Source organism: Myxine glutinosa, chromosome 1, assembly GCF_964187855.1.
Source record: "Myxine glutinosa chromosome 1, kmMyxGlut1.1, whole genome shotgun sequence".
In the NCBI taxonomy this organism is placed as follows: Eukaryota; Metazoa; Chordata; class Myxini; order Myxiniformes; family Myxinidae; genus Myxine; species Myxine glutinosa.
In genome coordinates this window covers 147,847,141-147,870,122 of record NC_136261.1, presented here as the reverse complement: position 1 = coordinate 147,870,122, position 22,982 = coordinate 147,847,141, and the positions used below count along the sequence as shown (strand labels likewise).

The following is a 22,982-nucleotide window of genomic DNA, read 5'->3' as shown; positions in this document are numbered from 1 at the left end:
GGTGTGCCGAGGAAGGACTTCGCACGACGGAGGATGCCCAGTCGGCGACTGGCTTTGGAGGCCAGCTTGGAAATGTGGTTTTCCCAAGAAAGATCATGGCAGATAGTGAGACCCAAAATCTTGAGCGACAGAACTTCTTGGAGAGGATTGTTGAGAAAGTAGATGGGAGGGTTGTCCAGTCGATCTTTTCGGAGAGACATAGTAAGAGTGTGAGATTTGTCAGGATTGAAAGACATGTTCCACTTGTTTGACCAGTCTGTGATTTTGTCCAGGTCTTCAGAGAGTGAGGAGGCAGCAGACTGCCGATCTGAGGGAAGAGGAATGGAGCGGCAGAGAGTGGAGTCATCAGCAAAGAGATAGAGAGGATTTTCGAGAGAGTCAGAGAGATCATTGATGAAGACCAGAAAAAGCACTGGGCCCAGAACACTGCCTTGGGGAACTCCAGCCTGAACACGAAGAGGAGATGAGAGAAACCCATTCAGGGCCACACGTTGACGACGACTAGAGAGGAAGTCCGCCAGCCATGCGTGGAGATTTCCATGGATACCAAAGGAGGAGAGTTTGGTGAGCAGAGCGGGGTGCCAGACCGTGTCGAAGGCACGTGATATGTCGAGGGAGACAGCTCTAATTTCCTGTTTGGCATTGAGGACCTCCATCCATTGTTGAGACAGCAGAAGCAGCATGTCCAGAGTAGAGTGACCTGGTCTGAAACCAAATTGATGATCAGAGATCAAGCCATTGGAGAAGAGGAAAGATTTCATATCCGAAGCAATGATGGATTCCATGACTTTGCTGATAATTGGGAGAAGGCTGATTGGTCTGTAGTTGCTAGGATCTGTTTTTGCACCTTTTTTGTGCAAAGCGGTGATGTTGGCTGATTTCCAAGCAGATGGCAGTTGACCTTGAGCAAAAGAGAGGGTGAAGAGAACAGAGAGAGGGTGAGATAGAGCGGCAGAGCAGGATTTTAGGACCCGTGGGCTGATGCCGTCGGGTCCAGTTGCAGAATCAGAGTCGAGGGTTGACAGAAACTTTTCCACCTTGTCAGGAGGAAAGGACACGGAGTCCAGGAGCAGCAGGGTACGACTGGGTATGGTGGGTACAGAGAGGGATGGGTTTGGGACACAAGATTTAGAGGCAAACACAGAGTTGAGGCATTCAGCTTTTTCACGTGCGGAGTCAGCTGTGTAGCCGTTTGAGGTAAGGGAGGGGATGGAGGGGGAACAAACACCAGAAACGGATTTGACCAGACGCCACCAGGATTTGGAAGAGGGAGACAGATAAGAGAGTTCGGTCTTGAGAACGGAGAGATATTGTTTCCTGGCTCTCCTGAGGGTGGACACACACTTGTTTCGGGCTTTGTGAAAGGAAATGAGATTTCCTTCCGTTGGATTTGCTTTCCAGGAGACGAAGGCAAGTTGTTTCTGGGCAACAGCCTCACCACAAGATTCCGTGTACCATGGACGGGAGGAAGGGTATGACAACTGAAGACGAGATGGGATAAATCTGTGCATGAGAGAGAGCAATTTACTTTGGAAGAATTCCCAGGATGAGTTGATGTCAGAGGTGGTAGAGATGGGAGACCAGTCCAGATGATTGATGGCTGCTTGAAGACCATGCCAGTTGGCCTGAGTGAAATGCCAGACTCGTCGACGCTGAGCAGGCTCCCTGAGGATGGTCAGAGAGATGTCCACTTTAACAAGGACATGATCAGATGATCCGATCGGAGCAGAAGAAGAGCAGCAGACATTTTCAGGGAAGTTAGTCATAACCAAGTCCAGAAGAGAAGATGTTCCGTTGACTGAGATCCGGGTCGGGAAATTGACAGATTGTGTCAGTCCCAGTGAGTCGCAGAAGTCCTTTGCTGAAGAGCCATGGCTGGTGAGAGAGGTACTCACACCCAGCCAACTGGCATGGTGACAATTGAAATCACCACATATGAGGAAGAGAGAGTTGGGATGAGTAGATAGAAGTTGGTCCATATCATCAGACAGCGAGATGTAGATGGAGTCATCACTGTTTGGTGGACGGTACAACACACATATGAACAAGAGGTGGGAGCGAAGGGGAAGCCGTAGCCAGAGGTATTCCTGGGGGTGAGGTGGAGAGAGTGCAGTGCAGGGCAAGTGAGGAAGAGAGTTTTTGATAAAGATAGCAACCCCGCCTCCAGGACGAGGCTCAGGTCTATCATACCGGAGGAGGGAGTAGCCCGGGAGAGATACTATGGAATCAGAGACATCATAAAGGAGGAAAGTTTCTGTTAAGCAGATCACGTCTGGTTTGACAGAAGCAACCTGTATGGAGAGATCAGTTAAGTTTGAACGAAGGCCCCGGATGTTTGAGGTCCATACCGTTAATGAAGAGGAAGGGGGGGCATCAGATACAGAACAGGGGGGAGGAGGGGTAGGGTAAGATGTGGAAGAGGTGGAAGAGATAGGGAGAGCTGTTGAAGGTGTGTCAGAGATTTCAGAATAGCTCGGAGAAAGGGAAGGATGGGGCGGACAAAAGGTTTGATGGTGATTGGGTGAGCCACAATGAGGTGTTATTTGAGGAGGGGGAAGAGCGAGGCAGAAGGTTGGGGGAGATGGAGGTGAGAGTTTGAAGGGGGAAGAAGCGGGGAGGACGCTTTGAGGAGGGGGAGTGAGAGGGGGGAAATTGAGAAGCAATGAGGGTGGGGAGATTTGAAGGGGAGGGGTGAGGGGGGAGTTTGGGAGGGAAGGGACCAGGGGAGGGATTTGAAAGGGATGGGATATGGGGGAGATTTGGAGGGGAGGGGTGAGGCAGGAGTCTAGGAGGGGAGGGGCGAGCGGGCGTCTTGGCGGGGAGGGGTGAGGGGGTAGTTTAGGAGGGAGGGGGCAAGGGGGGAGATTTGAAAGGGATGGGTGATGGGGAAGATTTGGAGGGGAGGGGTGATGGGGAAGATTTGGAGGGGAGGGGTTATGGGGAAGATTTGGAGGGGAGGGGTGAGATTGGATTTTTGAAAGTGTACGATTTATGGGAAACGAACATTTATTGCAAAATGAGTTTCTTGTGACCTTCGAGTTAAAAATACGTTTAAGGACGCTGGATGGAGGATGGATTGCAGGAGAGTTTAGGGAATGTAGAAAAAAGGCACTATAGGAGATGGATATTTTTTGGGGGATGAATTGATTTGGTGAGCAAGTCGAAAGCAGCCTTTTAAAGAAGAAGAAGAAAAAGGTGTTATAAAATATGACGGAATACATAACTTGAGGGGAAAGTGTAAACATTGAAGGTTAATGAGTGAAAACTATCTGGGGAAATGGGGGAGAAACACGTGGTCGAAGAACGAACGAACGAATAAGAATGAATAAACGAATGAGAACAGAGAAGGAAAAAAAATTTTTTTTTTTTTTTTTTTGACTTGAGATTTACACAAGGAAGTAGGCTATGGGTGAAAAGCCTGGGAATACAGAGAACGAAAGTTATTGGATCACAAACGACGGACCGCTGAGAGAAAAACAAAGCCTCAAGGTTGTACAGTGCACACTGTACAAGGCCTCAAGACACGACACGGCAAACAGACGATCAATTTATGAAAGATAAACACCGAGAAACAACCAAAGTTGCACACAATAACTTCACACACCGAAAGATAAATACAGTTTCGACAAAATACAATTGTGAACAGACTTAACTTCGAAAAACGTGGAGACCGTGTGGAGCTTCGAAAATCCCTCCCACCGTCTCCGAGATCTCGCGAGATCTACTGTGGCCAAATAGCTCTACCTTTGACTCATCTGTCCAGAGCACATTGTTCCAGAAGTGCTGGTCTTTGCCTCAGTGTTCATTGGCAAACTTTAGTCTTGCCCTGATGTTCTTTCTGGACAGAAAAGGTTTCCTCCTGGCACACCTCCCATGTAGATCTAATTTGTGCAGCCTCTTTCTAATGGTAGACTCATGCACTTTGACATCAACAGTGGCAAGAGCTACCTGTCGGTCCCGTGATGACATTCTGGGGTTCTTAGAGACTTCTTTCAGCATCTTGCTGTCTGCTCTCGGGCTGAACTTGATGGAGCGACCTGGCCTGAACAAGTTGGCAGTTCTTTGGAAGTTTCTCCACTTGTAGATGATCTTCCGGACAGTCGAATGATTGATTTCAAATTGTTTGGAGGTCTTTTTAAATCCCTTCCCAGACTCGTAGGCATCTATAACCTTCTTTCTGAAGGCCTCAGAGAGCTCTTTTGATCTCGGCATGGTGACGCCGCACACTTCAACAACAAAGAGCAAACCAAACTAAATGTCTGAGGTTTAAATAAGACAGTTTCCTCCAAGATCCTCTCTAACGATGTTCTAATGATTTGCACCTGAGCTGGTGCATCTGATTCTAATTCTAGGTATTTGAAGTAGTGATGAATGTCGGGGTGTACTTACTTTTTCCACATGCGAAATTTGCATTTATGTTTATTTAAATTATACAATGGACTACAAAATGTAAATGTTTCATGATATTTGTTATATTATATCACCTTTATCTCTCAATATTGTTGAAATGAAGATCAAATAGCTGTATGTTGAAATATGTTGAAAAAGTCAAAACTTTACATGGGGTGTACTTACTTTTTCAGGGGACTGTATATATATATATATATATATATATAAAGGCCAAAACTTGATAAGGTTTCATCTTGATAAAGATAAACAAAACTTGATAAAGGCACATGTCAAGTCCCATAACAGCAAATGCTGCATGACTTGTTAGCAACAAGCGTCATCTGCCATGAAAATGCATTGTCTCAGTCCTGCTGATCGCCAATTAGGAGATGAAGTTGCAGTTATGAAGGATAAGGTAAACAAAAAGAGCTACTCTGATTTATGAACGCAACATGATGCTGACATCATGCACAGAGATTATACCAACACATCACCTCCAGACAAGGATTGCCTCTGTGTGACACTCAGGTCTTTGGAGACCAAGATTTATGGTCACAAATAAATGAACGCACAGCTGCAGATCTGGATTTCACAAATATAATTCATGAAATTACCCAGCAGCAACTGGAGAATGTTTTCAACAAGTTGGAAAATCCAATTGAACGACTTGGTGTAATTGATTAGGATTTCCTATCCACCTGGGGTTACTCAAAAATCCTAACCACTTGGGGACATCTAGTAAAACCTAGCCGCATGGTGACAACTAGGAAAGCCTAGCCACATGGGGACAACTAGGAAAGCCTATGCACATGGGGACAACTAGGAAAGCCTAGCCACCTGGAGACAACTCGGAAATCCTCGCCACCTGGGGACAACTAGAAAAGCCTAGCCACTTGGGGACAACTGGGAAAGCCTAGCCACATGGGGACAACTCGGAAAGTCTAGCCACCTGGGGACAACTAGGAAAGCCTAGCCACCTGGGTGCAATTAGGAAAGCCTGGCCACCTGGGGACGACTAGGAAAGTCTAGCCACCTGGGGAAAACGAGGAAAGCCTTGCCATCTGGGTGCAACTAGGAAAGCCCAGCCACCTGGGCACAACTGGGAAAGCTTAGCCACCTGGGGACAACTCAGAAAACCTAGCCACTTGGGGACAACTGGAAAAGCTTAGCCACCTGGGGACAACTTGGAAAACCTATCCACTTGGGGACAACAAGGAAAACCTCGCCACCTGGGGCCAACTGGGAAAGCTTAGCCACCTGCGGACAACTCAAAACCTAACCATTTGGGGGATAACTGGGAAAGCCAAGCCACCTGGGGACAACTCGGAAAACCTATCCACCTGGGGACAACTAGGAAAATGTAGCCACCTGGGGACAACTAGGAAATCCTAGCCACCTGGTGTAACTAGGAAAACCTAGCCACCTGGTGTAACTACGAAATTCTATCCACCTGGGTTATCTGGGAAATTCAAGCTACCTGATGTAACTAGGAAATCCTAGCCACCTGGTGTGGTTGATTAGGTGAAAGCTGATTGGTTATGTATTGGCTGCCAATGTATTACACCTTGAATGAAGCCAAGAAGAGTGAATTTTTTTGCCAAGAAGGGTGGAACCAGACGACAGCAAGCAATAATTGTTTTTCACTCTTTTCTTGTGTAAGCCCTTAGCAAGGGACAGGGTGTTACTTTCTTCTAATTCTCCTTCATGGAGTGAAGGAACTTGATTGTTTTCGAAATCTAAAGAAAGTTTTAGGCGGGACATGTGCAATGTTTTGGACACTCAAGGACACAACAGACGATAAAAGCTATCATGGGAGTTACATGCCCCCCGTGTGTGGGGACTTTCTCAAATACAGCCTTTTCAAGGTGATGCTGATTCGGAAGATTTGCCAAACTGATACTTTTGATCAGAGTTTCAGTTGGCAGTTTCAACTCCACTCCAGACTGTGTTAAAAAGCTGTTGTGGTGTGGGGCCATCAATGCGACAAAACAAACACACACGCACACATCTCGTTTTTTCATTTCTGTTCCTCACAATTCTATCTCTTTTACACACACACACACGCACGCACGCACACACACACACACACACACACACACACACACACACACACCGGGGGTGGGTGGGTGACATGTGGAGATGAGACACTACCTTACTATAATCTTCTAATGTTGACACTCTGTTACCCCTTTATCCTTGTCCTAACAAAACTGAGCAGATCGGTGCATCCCTGATGTCAAGCAATGTGGGCAGTAGCTTGTTCATTGGAATTGCTGGATCTGGTGCGGCAGGAGGTATCGCCATCGGGGGCTTCGAGTGGAATGTGCGTTAACAGTGTAACGACTTTAGAGATCTGCTTTGAACCCTCACAAGCAATAACCTATAGCACTCACCCTCAAATTAAGAATAATCTCATTGCTATTAAATAATGACTTTCATTGATCAATAACAAATGACCACAGGTATTCACCAAACGATAACAATGTGGCAGGAAGTAAGAGCACACAAGATAACGATTTTTGGATCAAACACAAAGTTTCACCCCTTTGTTACTTGGGTATCAAATACAACATGAAGCAAGTTAACCCGAGGTGGTTGTATCTCTATTTCTCGATGTTCACTTTGAGTGTGTCTGTCAGGCTGCCTGGGTGCTCGTTCTTTTGGGCTGGGTCTTCATGCCAGTGTACTTGAGAGCTGAAGTGGCCACCATGCCTGAGTTTCTACAAAAGCGACTAGGTGGACAGCGGATCCGCATATACCTTTCTTTGCTCTCTCTACTGCTGTACATCCTCACCAAGATATCGGTGTGGATCTAATGGAAAGGAAAATGTCATTTAAAAAATACCCAAATTGGTATTCCTCTGATTACACTAACTGATGTACCCTTTTCTCCTGCACCCGTTTTCCTTTTATGTCACTCTTTTACCAACAGGCAGACCTATTTTCTGGCGGCCTTTTTATACAAGTGTCTCTTGGTTGGAATCTTTACCTTTCCATCATTGCCCTGCTTCTTCTGACTGCAGTCTTCACCATTGCTGGTAGATTTCTAGCTTGGCAACTGCCCCTTTGTTCATTATATTCCCTCTTTGTGCCACTTTTCCCATTCAAAGTTCATTTTTTAATAAAAAGCAAAGATGAACAAAGTGCAATTATCTTAACAATATATATATACACACACACACATGATACATGCACAGTCATCTTCATACTTGATTTGATTTTTATTTACAGGAGCGAGGCTTATAAAAGAGCAAGGTAGAACTGACAATGGGGAAAACATCAGGGGAATGAACAAACAGGAAAAGAGGAGAAGGGGGAGAGTTGGAAACAAAAAACTAGCAAGTAAGGTTGGGCTAGGAAAGGTTAATGGCAGTAATAAAGAACACGAGTCAGAATTGGGGATGACAAGAGATGGCAGTCCATTACTTGAGGGAAGAGTGAGACAGAACAGCCTCTGGAAGGCTGTGGTTCCAAAGATGGGAGAAGCGAGGAATAAAGGAGTTGAGTTCTGTGGTTAGCCTGGATTTTGGAAGCCTAACCAGGAGGAGGTTACTCGAAGAACGTGTGCATTCTGCAGTAGATAGGGATGGTTGTAGGAATGACAAAGCAGAGGAAAAAATATCGGAGAATAGAAGGGAGAAAACAGATCACCACCAATCTTCCTGCGATGTGAGAGCAACAGACCAAGAGCTTCGGCCTCATCACGCGAGTTTTCCAATAATTGTGAAAGGTTTTTATTCCAGAGAACCCAGGTGAGCCAGATGTGATGGTGGGAGCCCACTCATAGTGGACAGCAGTACTCCATTAAGCTACAGATATGGGTCTTGTAAACTCTGAGTAGCTCTAGGATTGAAGGACATGTTCCATTTATCAGATCAGTGTCTATAATCATTTCCAGATCAAAGACTTGGATCGATGGAGGATGCCTGGTCTGTGGCTGGATTTGGAGGCCATTTTTTCTATGTGGTCAGCTTAGGAAAGGTCACTGATGATGGTGAGACCTATAACTTCAAGTTTCATGGGGGTAAATTTAATCTACCTAATAGGTAGGGTACAAAAACAAAATCAAAGGTAGGGATTGGAGATGACCTGAGATTGTGGTACACCATTCGCTTTGTGCCCTGAAGGGAAGAGTGCAATTGAACAGTCATCAGAAGGCTTTTCTGCAAATGGAAACTTGAAAGAGCAATCAGAGATTGCAGACCCTCGCCAGGACGTGTTTTCAGTGGTTTTAAAGGCTGTGTTAAAACAAATATGGCGGCCGTACCACGTGACCGATGACGTCATCATTATTATTTTTTTCTCCACCAATTTATCCCGAGATGATGCTCAAGAAATTTCATCTTGATAGGATGAAGTTTTATACTTGTCAAATTATGACATCACAATGGAGGCACCGATGACATCATCATTAACATATGTTATTCCACATGGAGAGTTCTTTACAATGAGCCATGTCTCAATTTTTTCTATGCAGCGCTTTCGGAGATATAGAGGTGCAAATGTTTTCGGTTTTTCCAAGATGGCGGCCGGAACCACGTGATTAATGACGTCATCATTTTTTTTCTCCACCAATTTATTCCAAGAAGACGCTCAAGAAATATAATCTTGATCGGATGAACTTTTGTACTTGTCGAATTCTGACGTCATAATGGGGGCACCTATGACATCATCATTAACATATGTTATTCCCATGAAGAGTTATTTACAATGAGCCATGTCTCAATTTTTTCTATGCAGCACTTTCGGAGAAAAAGAGGTGCAAAGTTTTTCGGTTTTTCCAAGATGGCGCCCATAACACGTGACCTATGACATTGTAGCGTGGTGCTACGCACGCAACTTGTTTGCCAAAGAAGGTAAGCCACAACGCGTAGGGTCAAAAGAGTCTTTATTGTAAAGCTCAAACTGTAGCACTGACTTGCTCGGGGCTGCGAGCCCCGTGTATATCCCGAGGCCACGCCTACCCCTCGGGCGTGGCCGACACCCTCTTGGTGCGCGGAATGATGTCAGCGAGCCATCGTGTCCGCCACACGCGCCCCCCCAGAATTCCCGCGCACCTGAAGGGTCAGTTTGGCGAACGGGGCAAACGGATGACCCGGCCGAAGCGCCCTCTGGCGGCTGGCGGCGTCTGGGATGCCGCGATGCCGACTGGGATGCCGCTGGCGGCATCTGGGATGGGTGCAGGACAGGGTGGTGGCGTGCCGTTGGGGCTGGGCGGTGCCGGCGGTCCGGCCGCCGGGGGGCGGCCCCGACGCGGGGGCCAAGCCACTGGCGGGGGGTGGTCCACGTCGAGGTGGGCCGGCTTGAGGCGGTCCACGGAAACGCGGTCAGGAGTACCGCCGATGTCCAGGGTGAAGTGTTTCGCCCCGGTCTCCAGCACGCTGAAGGGCCCGTCGTACGGGGGCCACAGCGGTGTCCGGTGGGCGTCGTGGCGGACGAACACGTACTCCGCCGTGCGAAGCTCCGGGGTGACGTGCGTTGGCGGGCACCCGTGGTGCGCCGTCGGCACCGGGGCGAACCTCTGGGCGGTCTCCTGCAGTGCGGAGCGCTGCTGCGCCGTGGACCATGGTGCCGTGGAGTCGGGGAGGAACTCGCCCGGCACCCGCAGCGGTTGTCCGAAGACCAACTCCGCCGCGGATGCGCGCAGGTCGTCCTTGGGCGCCGTCCTGGGGCCCAGCAGGACCCAGGGGAGCCTGTCGACCCAGCCGCCGTCGCGGAGGGTGGCCCGGAGCGCGGCCTTTAAGGAGCGATGGAAGCGCTCGCACAGGCCGTTGGCCTGGGGGTGGTAGGCCGTGGTGCGGTGCAGCTGGACGCCGAGCCCCCGCGCGACCGCCCCCCCAGAGCTCCGAGGTGAACTGGGGGCCGCGGTCGAACGAGATGTCCGAGGGGGCGCCGAACCGGGCAACCCAGGTGGCGATGAACGCCTGCGCGACGTCCGCCGCCGTCGTCGCCGCCAAAGGCACGGCCTCCGGCCACCGGGTGGTGCGGTCCACCATGGTGAGGACGTGGGTGAAACCCCGCGAGGGGGGCAGAGGTCCCACCAAGTCCACGTGAACGTGGTCGAACCGACGTTCGGGCACAGTAAACGGGGCCAACAGGGCCTGGGTGTGGCGGTGCACCTTCGCGCGCTGGCACGCGAGGCACGTCCTGGTCCAATCGCGGACGGTCTTACGGAGGCCATGCCAGACGAACTTGTCGGCGACCAGCCTCTGGGAGGCCTTCGTGCCCGGGTGGGACAGGCCGTGGATGGCGTCAAAAACCCGGCGCTGCCAGCCCGCGGGCACGATGGGGCGAGGCCGGCCGAGGGAGACGTCGCACAAGAGGGCCGTGCCTGCGCCGTCGAACGGCACCTCGGTGACGCGGAGGCCCGTGACGGCGGTCCTCAAGGCCTGGACGTCGGGGTCGGCGGTCTGGTCCGCCGCCATCCGGGCATAGTCGATCCCGAGGTGGACCGCGTGGGCGACGGACCGGGAAAGGCAATCCGCCACTGGGTTGTCCTTCCCCGCGACGTGCCGGATGTCCGTCGTGTACTCGGACACGGCCGAGAGGTGACGCTGCCGGGCCGACCACAGCTCGGCGGCCTTGGCCATCGCGAAGACCAGGGGCTTGTGGTCGACGAAGGCCATGAACGAACGGCCCTCGAGCAGATGGCTTAAATGCCAGACCGCCAGGTGAAGCCCGAGGAGCTCGTGGTCGAAGGTACTGTACCGCCGTTCGTGCGGGCGGAGCTGCCGGCTGAAAAACACCAGCGGCTGCCAAGCTCCCTTCACCCATTGCTCGTGCACCGCGCCCACCGCATAGTCCGACGCGTCGGTGGTGAGGGCGATCGGTGCATCGGGCGCCGGGTGCGCGAGCATGGTGGCGTTAGTCAAGGCGAGCTTCGCGCCCGTGAACGCCGCGTCCATCGGTTCGGTCCAAGCAACGTCACCTTTGCCCGGCTTCCCCCAGAGGGCCTCGTGCAGGGGGCGCAGGAGCTGGGCGATGCGGGGCAGGAACCGGTGATAAAAGTTCACCATGCCCAGGAACTCCTGGAGCCCCTTGATCGTGCGGGGGCGCGGAAACCCCCTGACCACCTCCACCTTGGCCGGTAAGGGGATGGCCCCGTGCCTGGTGACGCGGTGCCCCAAAAAGTCTATTTCGGCGACGCCGAACCGGCACTTGGCGGGGTTGATGATCAGGCCATGCTGGCCCAGGCGTTCGAAGAGCGTGCGGAGATGGCGGAGGTGCCCCTCACGGGAAGCGCTTGCGACGAGGATGTCGTCCAGGTAGACGTAAACGAAATCCAAGTCGCGCAAGACGCTGTCCATCAGCCACTGGAACGCCTGAGCCGCATTCTTCAACCCGAAGGGCATCCGCAGAAACTCGAAGAGGCCGAATGGTGTAATGACGGCCGTCTTCGGTATGTCTTCCGGCCTGACGGGGACCTGGTGGTAGCCGCGGATGAGGTCCACCTTGGAAAAGAGGGACATTTTCGCCAATCGGGCGGAAAAGTCCTGGATGTGAGGGACCGGGTAGCGGTCGGGGGTGGTAGCATCGTTGAGGCGGCGGTAGTCCCCGCACGGCCGCCATCCCCCGCCGGGCTTCGGCACGATGTGCAGCGGTGATGCCCAAGCGCTATTGGAGCGCCGCACGATGCCCAGCCGCTCCAGCGTAGCGAACTCCACTTTCGCCACCGCGAGCTTCGTCGGCACGAGGCGGCGTGCCCGTGCGTAGACCGGTGGCCCGACGGTGGGGATGTGATGCTCCACCCCATGCTTGACGGCCACCGCCGAGAAGGTGGGCCGCGTGAGGGCCGGGAAACTGGCGAGGAGGCGGGTAAAGTCATCCGCTGCCGGAAGCGTACAAACCAAACTCGCCGGGACGGAACCGTTTAGCAAGCCGCTTGGTGAGCCGCTCGGTGAGCCGGTCAGTGAGCCGCTCAACGAGCTGCTCAGCGAACAAGCGAGCGAGCTAAAGGTTTCGGCCTGGACGAGCCTTCTGTGCTTCACGTCCACCAACAACCCATTTGCACATAGGAAGTCCGCACCGAGCAATGCCATGGGCACGCTGGCGGTTACGAACTACCATTGAAAGCGCTGCCTTCCGAACCGCAGGGAGAGGCAGCGCTTCCCGAATGTGCGTATGGGTGTACCGTTGGCTGCAAGCAACGCGAGGCCCCGGCCCGCAGTTCGCTTGTCGGACATGTGGGCTGGGATGACGCTTACCTGTGCTCCTGTGTCGCAGAGGAAGCGGCGCCCGGACAACGTGTCCGTAATGAATAAGAGGCTGCCAGAATTGCCGACGCTCAGGGCCGCTACCGAGCGTCGGCTCGGTCGTTTCCCGACTTGCCAAACGAGCACGGCGGGCAACACTTCATAGCCTTGTGGCCGAACCTGGCATGGAAACGGCACCAGGCTTGCGGCGGGAGCGGCGGAGGACGCGGCTTTCGCCGCTGCAGTGGTGGTGGGCGGGGCGTGGCGGCGACCACGAGGTGTGCATGCGCATCAGCCTCGGGATCCACAAGGTGTGCATGCGCATCAGCCTCGGGATCCGCGACGGCCGCACCGAAGCTCGCCCGCGTGTCACAAGCCGCGAAAAACTTGTCGGCCTCGACGGCCAGAGCGCGGGGTTCCCCTATTTTGGAACCGGCCAACGCGAGGCGTATCTGTGCCGGTAGCTGGCGTAGAAAAAGCGCCCGGAATAAAAAATCTGGGGCTTTGTCACCCAGCAACGACAGCATGTAGTCCATCCGTACCGATGGTCATGTGTCGCCGAGTTCGGGAAGGTCCAGGAGGCGGTCCGCCCGTTCGAGCTCCGTGAGGCCGAACGTGGCGATGAGGAGACGTTTGAGCGCCGTGTACTTGTGCTCCGCCGGTGGGTGCCGCAGGATGGACATGACTCGGGCGGCCGTGCCGGGCCCGAGGGCGGCGATCACGTGATAGTAACGCGTCTCGTCCGCCGTTATTCCTCGAAGCTGGAACTGTGCTTCGGCCTGCACGAACCATACCTCAGCCTGTGCTTCCCAAAACTCAGGGAGCTTTACCGCGACCGCGTTGCTGGCCATGGCGCGTTCTGTGGTCAGCGACGGCTGAACCAAAAGGGGTCACCAGTGTAGCGTGGTGCTACGCACGCAACTTGTTTGCCAAAGAAGGTAAGCCACAACGCGTAGGGTCAAAAGAGTCTTTATTGTAAAGCTCAAATTGTAGCACTGACTTGCTCGGGGCTGCGAGCCCCGTGTATATCCCGAGGCCACGCCTACCCCTTGGGCGTGGCCGACACCCTCTTGGTGCGTGGAATGATGTCACCGCGCCAGCGAGCCATCGTGTCCGCCACAACATCATAATTATCATTTAAAAATTCTACAGGTGGAATCTCAGGGCTGAGAGAATGGTTAGGATAACCGCAGATGGGATGGGATAAATAAGTGCAGGAGAAAGAAAGAACGCTTATGCGAAATATTACAAGGCCGAAAAAATTTCTGATGTTCTGGAGATGGCAGCCCAATGCTTTTGTGAGAGGCAAGTTGAGGAGTCAGAGAGGCAGAGGAGGAACAAGGGAGATTGAATGGGAAGTTAGTCGTGATCAGGTCTAGGAGGGAGTATGTGCAAGTGGCAGAAATCTGTTGGAAAATTTACACATCAGGTCAGACACACAGTCACCGAAGACCTGTGCTGCAACAAAATGGCTGCTTTTTGCAGAGATAATACCCAACCAGCTGGTATGGTGCCAATCGAAGTCACCACAGATGAGGAACAAATAATTGGGTTAGGTGGTTATGAGTTGATCCATGTTTGTGGGAATTGAGGTAATCCTTCTGATTGTTTTCATTTTGATATTTGTAATGATTGTTTTTCAAATGTTTGTGGATGATTTATTCTTTGGCGCTGATGATGATTGGAAGAAAGCTGTTTGGGCAATGCTTGTCTCAATGTCAGATGTATCCTGATCATATTTCCACATGGTTGGGCAGATGCCTGTATTGTAGTGAAACTGAAACAGCTTGTCCAGAATGGCTGGTAGTTTTGAAGCAAAGGCCTTAAGCACCTTTAGTTTGAATGTACCCTGGATGTACCCGGCCAATCGCCTTAGCAGTCATACACTTTTTGATCAATGACTGGTGAATTTAATCAGCTGTACCATGGCACACACACTACTCACAATGAGTTAGGGATATTGGCAGGTTCTTCGGTGTAGTTGATTTTGTGTATTAATTATGTTGAAAAAAGTTGTTGGTCCTAATTCTATGGTTATTAATGAGTGTGAAAAAACACAGCATTCTTGATTTCAATATTTATTGGTTACAACAAGTCCCGTCATATGGGTGATACCCCCAAAACCATAAATTCAGGATTTCAGTTGCGTGTGTTCCCACCATTTGCAGCGATCACCGCTTGACACCGACTCCTCATACTCCTCACCAGCCTCATGATGTTGATCTGCAGAAGTGCGTTCCACTCCTCCACCAGTGCCGCGCGGAGTTCAGCTAGGTCACGTGGTTGCACGGCACGTGCATCCAGATGCTGCTTCAGTTGGGTCCCAGACATGCTCGATTGGGTTCAGGTCGGGTGACAAGGCCGGCCACTCCATGTGAGGAACCCCGACTTCCTGAAGACGAGCTGTGACGATTCTGGCTCGGTGAGGAGGCGCGTTGTCATCCATGAAGATGAAATCTGGGGTACGTTGAGTGTACTGAGGGATGATAATGGGGTCTATGATGTCCCGCAGGTAAGAACGGCCAGTAACTGTCCCATCTACAAACACCAGTGCCGTTTTGCGCTAACTGGCGATGCCTGCCCAGACTGTTACGCCACCTCCTCGAAAGCGGTGCCTCGGGACCATGTTGACCTCGGCGTACCGTTTACCTTGCCATCTCCAGTGATGTCGGTGGCCATCTTTTCTGTGCAGGGTGATCCGGGATTCATCAGTGAACAGGATGGACGACCACTGCTGCATGGTCCAGGTGACGTGGTCTTGTGCCCACTGCAAACGGTTAACATGGTGTCTTGCCGTCAGTGGTGTCACCTGCAACGGACGTCTAGCATTCAACTCAAAGCGGTGGAGTCGGTTGCCGATGGTTTGTCTGGACACCCTGGTACCCCTGGCCTCTCGCAAACGTGATTGAAGCTGCAGAGCGCTCACATCTCGGTGCCAGAGAGCGTAGGTCCTCAGGTACTGGTCATCGTTCCGATCGGTGACACGTGGAGCTCCACTCCTGGGTCGATTCCGAACGCTGCCAGTGCCTGTATGCTTCGTAGCCAACCTGCTGATGACACTCTGTGACACGCCAAATTAGACGGCGACATCAGACTGCCTACTGCCGACATGCAGGCGGGCTATGGCTAGGTGGCGCTCCTCGTCTGTTAAGCGACGTCGTGTACGCATTGTTGGTCGAATGGTGTACTGGGCAATATTCCTCAACAATACCTGCCTTTATACCCCCAGAAATGCACAAATGTATGCTGTTTTGACCATGATTGTGAATTTGAGTTTTTGAGTATTGACCCCCATAGGACAAACAAACAGTGTACCGTGAGCACATTTCATACAGAACACAAAACAAGGTGATTGCATAACCCACATACAATGGTCTGCCTATCCCAAAAATCAGTGAAGTGAAACACACACCCCTATAAAAAAAATCAACTCACTCCCACATATCCCTAACTTATTGTGAGTAGTGTATATGTGGTGGGATTGCTGCGAAGATGTCAAGTTGAAATAGTTGTCTTTATTAAAGGTACTCAAGAACAACTCGGCTCTATCTTTTGCCCATGCACATTGGGCTCTGTCTTATTTACTGCCTCACACCAAAGGTGGACAGAGGTTACGTTTTGTCTGTCTGTTTGTTACTTGCGAAAATCGAAGATTTTTCAAGTATATTGATTGGTCGTGTGCGTTATTCTGTCGGTTTGTTTGTCTGTTTGTCAATCACCTACAGGTCTTCATTAAACCGATCTTCATGAAACATCACCAAAAATCCACATTTTCGAAGTTAAGTTCACAATTGTATTTTTGTCGAAACTGTATTTATCTTTCGGCGTGTGTATCTATAGTGTGTCCCGAGGAAGATTCTCGGTGTTAATCTTTCATACCTGTATAAAAAATCGGCGTGCTGTGTTTTTTGCGCCCAAGTACCTTATTTCCTACCTTGAGGCTTTATTTTCTCTCAGCGGTCGATTGTGGTCCATTTATTCGTTCTCAGTTTTTCCCAGTCTTTTCACCCCATACCTCCTTGTTTAAAATCTTAACTAAACAACAACAAAAAAAAACATTTCCTTCTTTGTTCTTATTCGTTCGTTCGTTCTTCGACCACGTGTTTCACCCTCAATTCCCCAGATAGTTTTCACTGTTCAATTTTAAAATGTTTAAACTTTCCCCTGAAGTGCTATATTCTGTCATATATTATAACACTTTTTTGTTCTTCTTCTTTAAAAGGTTGCTTTCGAATTGCTCACCAAATCTATTCATTCCAAAAAAAAATTCCATCTCTTACAGTTCCTCTTTCCTACATTCCCTAAACTCACCTGCACTCCACCCCCCCCCCCCACCCCCCACCCTCCAGCGTCCTTAAACGTATCTCTGACTCGAAGGTCACAAGAAACTCATTTTGCAATAAATGTTCGTTTCCCATTAATCGCACAACACTTTCTAAAATCCAAACTCACCCCTCCCCTCCTAGACTCCCCCTCGCCCCTCCCCTCCTAAACAACCCCCTCATCCCTCCCCTTGAAATCTCCCCCATCACCCATCCCTTTCAAATCCCCCCCCTTGCCCCTTCCCTCCTAAACTCCACCCTAACCCCTCCCCTCATAAACTCCCTCCTCGCCCCTCCCCTTCAAATCTCCCCACCCTCATTTTATCTCCATTTCCCCCCTCTCACCCCTCCTCCTCAGTGTCCTCCCCACTTCTTCTCCCTTCCAACTCTCACCTCCATCTCCCCCAACCTTCTTCCTCACTCTGTCCCCCCTTCAAATAACACCTCACTGTGCCTCACCCAATCACCATCAAACCTTTTGCCCGCCCCATCCTTCCCTTTCCCCAAGCTATTCTGAAGTCTCTGACACACTTTCAACCGCTCTCCCTACCGCTTCCTCCTTTTCCACATCTTACCCTCCCCCCCACCCTCCCCCCCCCCCCCGTTCTGTATCCGATGCTCCCCCTTCCTCTTCATTAATGGTATGGACCTCAAACATCCGGGGCCTTCACTCAAACTTAACTGATCTCTCCATTAAGGTTGCTTCTGACAAACCAGACTACATCTGCTTAACAGAAACGTTCCTCCTTCATGATGTCTATGATTCCTTAGTATCTCTCCCGGGTTACTCCCTCCTCCGGTATGATAGACATGAGCCTCGTCCTGGAGGTGGGGTTGCTATCTTTATCAAAAACTCTCTTCCTCACTCGCCCTGCACTGCACTCTCTCCACCTCGCCCCCAGGAATACCTCTGGCTACGGCTTCCCCTTCGCTCCCACCTCTTGTTCATATGTGTTTTGTACCGTCCACCAAACAGTGATGACTCCATCTACATCTCGCTGTCTGATAATATGGACGAACTTCTATCTACTCATCCCAAATCTCTCTTCCTCATATGTGGTGATTTCAATTGTCACCATGCCAGTTGGCTGGGTGTGGGTACCTCTCCCACCAGCCATGGCTCCTCAGCAAAAGACTTCTGCGACTCACTGGGACCGACACAATCTGTCAATTTCCTGACCCGGATCTCAGTCAACGGAGCATCTTCTCTTCTAGACTTGGTTATGACAAACTTCCCTGCAAATGTCTGCTGCTCTTCTTCTGCTCCAATCGGCTCATCTGATCATGTGATTGTTAAAGTGGACATCTCTCTGACCATTCTCAGAGAGCCTCCTCAGCATCGACGAGTCTGGCATTTCACTCAGGCCAACTGGCATGGTCTTCAAGCAGCCATAAATCATCTGGACTGGTCGCCCATCTCTACCACCTCTGACATCAACTCATCCTGGGAATTCTTCCATGAAGTAAATTGCTCTCTCTCTCATGCACTGATTTATCCCATCTCGTCCTCAGTTGTCATACCCTTACTCCCATCCATGGTACACTGAATCTTGTGGTGAGGCAGTTGCCCAGAAACAACTTGCCTTCGCCTCCTGGAAAGCAAATCCAACGGAAGGAAATCTCATTTCCTTTCACAAAGCTCGAAACAAGTGTGTGTCCACCCTCAGAAGAGCCAGGAAACAATATCTCTCCACTCTCAAGACCGAACTCTCAAACCTGTGTCCCTCTTCCAAATCTTGGTGGCGTCTGGTCAAATCTGTTTCTGGTGTTTGTTCCCCCTCCATCCCCTCCCTTACCTCAAACGGCTACACAGCTGATTCCGCACGTGAAAAAGCTGAATGCCTCAACTCTGTGTTTGCATCTAAATCTTGTGTCCCAAACCCATCCCTCTCCTTACCCACCGTACCCACTCGTACCCAGCTGCTCCTGGATTCTGTGTCCTTTCCTCCTGACAAGGTGGAGAAGCTTCTGTCAACCCTCGACTCTGATTCTACAACTGGACCTGACGGCATCAGCCCAGCCCACAGGTCCTAAAATCCTGCTCTGCCTCTCTTTCACTCCCTCTCTCTGTTCTCTTCACCCTCTCTTTTGCTCAAGGTCATCTGTCATCAGCTTGGAAATCAGCCAACATCACCACTTTACACAAAAAATGTGCAAAAACAGATCCTTGCAACTACAGACCAATCAGCCATCTCCCAATTATCAGCAAAGTCATGGAATCCATCATTGATTCAGATATGAAATCTTTCCTCTTCTCCAATGGCTTGATCTCTGATCATCAATTTGGTTTTCGACCAGGTCACTCTACTCTGGACATGCTGCTTCTGCTGTCTCAACAATGGATGTAGGTCCTCAATGCCAAACAGCAAATCAGAGCAGTCTCCCTTGACATATCACATGCCTTCGATACGGTCTGGCACCCCGCTCTGCTCACCAAACTCTCCTCCTATGGTATCCATGGAAATCTTCACGCATGGCTTGCGGACGTCCTCTCTAGTCGTAGTCAACGTGTGGCCCTGAATGGGTTTCTCTCATCTCCCCTTCCTGTTCAGGCTGGAGTTCCCCAAGGCAGTGTTCTGGGCCCTGTGCTTTTTCTGGTCTTCATCAATGATCTCTCTGACTCTCTTGAAAATCCTCTCTATCTCTTTGCTGATGACTCCACTCTCTGCCGCTCCATTCCTCATCCCCTCAGATCGGCAGTCTGCAGCCTCTTCACTCTCTGCAGACCTGGACAAAATCACAGACTGGGCAAACAAGTGGAACGTGTCTTTCAATCCTCACAAATCTCAGACTCTTACTATGTCTCTCCGAAAAGACCGACTGGACAACCCTCCCATCCACTTTCTGAACAATCCTCTCCAAGAAGTTCTTTCACTCAAGCTTTTGGGTCTCACTATCTGCCATGATCTTTCCTGGGAAAACCACATTTCAAATCTGGCCTCCAAAGCCAGTCGCCGACTGAGCATCCTCCGTCATGCGAAGTCCTTCCTTGGCACACCTGAGCTCCTCACCACATACAAGGCTTTCATCCGCAGCTCAATGGAATACTGTTCTCCCCTCTGGGCCGGTGCTCCTGCCTCACACCTAGCTCGGCTTCACGCTGTTGAAACCAAAGCTTTCAGAATCATTGGATTCTCCCGCGATGAAGCTAACTCCGAGGGCCTCTCGCTTACTCACTGCAGGCAGGTTGGTGGTCTTTCCGTCTTCTACCGACTCCTCTCCGGCCTTGCTCCCCCAGCTCTCTCTCTGTCCCCCAAATATTCCTGCAGGTCGCACAAGATCTGCCTGCATCCCTCTTATGGTTAAACTGCCAAAATCAAGACTCTCTGCTCACCTTCTCTCCTTCATTCCTCTTTTCTCCCACCTCTGGAACAAACTCCCCCACTCTCTTCAATTCCACTCCTCCCTCCAGGTCTTTAAAACAGCTGTTCACCACCATCTCTTATCTTCCCCCATCGAAAACCTTGATCTTTTCTACCCCCGGTAATTCACCCCAGAGTCCTTGCAGTGTTCATATGTTTTATTCCTCTCCCACCTCCCCCCAAGTCCTCCCGATGTCCCTGCTCTCAAATGTTGTGTTTGTGTCCTTCCCCCTCTCTCCCCATCTTGTCTGCCGCTCCCCTTGTTTTTTGTGTTTTGTGTGTCGGTTTGTCTTTTTGTGTGATTAATGTTAGCTTTCACGAGCCTCGATCTTGTATACAAAAAAAAAAAAAAAAAAAAAGATCTACACTACCGGTCAAAAGTTTTAGAACACCTCAATTTTTCCCGTTTTTATTGAAATTTACGCAGTTTAATGTCTCAATGTACTCTGAATTTAAGCATAGAACAAATAAACAATTGGAGATAAAAAATAAATCATAGAATCATTTTATTTAACAAAATTTAATTTAAATTTTTGACTCGGCAAAGTAGCCACCTTTTGCAGATATAACCGCCGAACACACTCGTGGCATTCTTTCTACAATGGAAATCAAATATTGTTCGGGAAGTTCTTCCCAACACTTGCAGAAGTTCCCATAAATGTGTTGCACTTGTAGGTTGCTTTGCTTTCACCCTTCTGTCCAGTTCATCCCAAACCAGCTCGATGGGGTTTAAGTCTGGAGACTGTGCTGGCCATTCCATGATTTGAAGCCTACCGTCTTGTTCTTTTCCTCGAAGGTAGTTTTGACATAGCCTGGAGGTGTGTTTAGGGTCATTATCTTGCTGTGGGATGAACCCCTGACCAACTAGGTGTGTACCAGAGGGTATTGCATGGCGCTGCAAAATGCTGTGGTAGCCGTTTTGGTTCAGGGTGCCAGTCACTCTGTGCAAGTCGCCGACTCTGGATCCAACGAAAGAGCCCCAGACCATCATGCTTCCTCCTCCATGTTTGACAGTTGGTGTCACACACTGAGGAACCATCCTTTTGCCTACTCGACGGCGTACAAAAACCCTGCGTGATGAACCAAAGATATAAATTTTTATTCATCGGTCCATAAGACCTTCTTCCAGTCTTCAGTAGTGCACTGGCGGTGCTTCATGGCCCAGGCAAGCCTCTTTTTCTTATTTTGCCATCTTAACAATGGCTTTCTTACTGCCACTCGACCTGTAAAACCTGCAGCTCGAAGTCTTCTCTTCACAGTTGAAACTGAGACTTGTTTACTTCGACCAGTGTTAAGCTGTGCTTGAAGCTGTTGTCCTGTGAGCCGCCTATCACACAAGCTGTTGACTCTCAGAAACTTGTCTTCTGATTCTGTTGTGGCTTTGGGTCTGCCAGACCTCTTCCTGTCAGAGTTTCCTCCAATTTCCAAGTGCCTTTTGATGGTGTAGGCAACTGTACTCACTGACACCTTGGCTTACTTTGCAATTTATCTAAAGGAAAGACCTACACTTTTAAGGGTTATAATGGTCTGTCTGTCTTCCTTTGTTAATTGCCTTTTTCTCACCATTATGACAGCAATATACTACTTCCTGCAGTGCAATATTGTCCAAATAATGCTTCAGATGGTGTAATAACAGTCTGTTCCAATACTGCTTTTATACAGACAGGGGGTTTGTAATCAAGTAATCAGCAGAGGTTGGGACACCTGTTAGAATTGTTTGCATCAACTTTCAAGGCTTCATTTACTTACATTGCTGCAGAACAGCTGTAAGTTGTTAACCCATTACTTGTTCCCTGAAGAAGGCCTTTTTCACAATATAACTGTGCAATTTACATTATTTTCCCGTTTTTGCTAACCTAAACTTTTTTTAAAACCTCGAACAGTTTACTGCTTACCTTTGTACCATTTCAGGTTATTCACTGGACTTGAATTGCTTAAATTTCAATAAAAACTGGAAAAATTGAGGTGTTCTAAAACTTTTGAGCGGTAGTGTAGGTAATGGTATTTAGACATGGTGTTTCATCACCAGCCATCAATTCAGATGGGAACACCAAACAGATCAACATATGATGATGTTCTTGGGGACTTCCTGGACCACCTTTGACTTACACCACCACACCCTGGCTTCTGATGGGTCTGCTCGTGACACAGGACATACCCATGGAAGGTGAGTGTAAATTAAACCTGGATGCTTTTTATCAGGTAGTTTTCATTCAGTATTAAGCCGATATGTTTTGGCTGTTCATGTTTGGCTGTTCATGTTTGGCTGTTCCTTAGCCAGCATATATCGGAGGTCCCTTAACTAAGTCACCATGCTACTCAATACAAGTTGATAACAGAGCCATTGCAATGCTTGTCCATTGTTGCATGATGTTGATGCAGCTTTCCAAGGTTGCATGTCTGATTTGTGATTTGTGCAGGTGGGCTGACTGCAGTCATGTACACAGACACGTTACACACACTGGTCATGGTTGCAGGTGCTTTCATCCTCACTTTCATTGGTAAATCCTTTTTTCTCTCTAGAAATTTACTTTGTCTGTTTCTTTATGACTGTTCTTTTATTTACTTCTCTTTTCTCTTTCATCATGCTTTGGTAACATACATTTCCTTTCATATTCATTGTTTTAGTGGTGCAATTATTAACTACAGTTTCAATTCAAAGTAAGCAAAAAGTGAAAATTATTTTCTTTTACAATTTAGCCCAGTAATGGGCTATT

The 22,982-nt window shown here is 49.7% G+C and overlaps 1 protein-coding gene across 2 annotated transcripts in view; it reads left to right on the top strand.

Moving 5' to 3' along the window:
- LOC137429296 (sodium/glucose cotransporter 4) overlaps window positions 1-22,982 on the top strand; it is a 90,397-nt gene that overhangs the window by 12,373 nt on the left and 55,042 nt on the right. Inside the window, exons 3-6 of one of the 2 annotated variants that reach the window (XM_068119262.2) lie at window positions 6,608-6,712; window positions 7,029-7,193; window positions 7,322-7,427; window positions 22,686-22,766. In XM_068119262.2, coding sequence (XP_067975363.2) covers window positions 6,608-6,712; window positions 7,029-7,193; window positions 7,322-7,427; window positions 22,686-22,766 — 457 coding nt within the window. The remainder of the gene's footprint in view (window positions 1-6,607; window positions 6,713-7,028; window positions 7,194-7,321; window positions 7,428-22,685; window positions 22,767-22,982) is intronic. The other variant, XM_068119264.2, reaches the window with a different exon arrangement.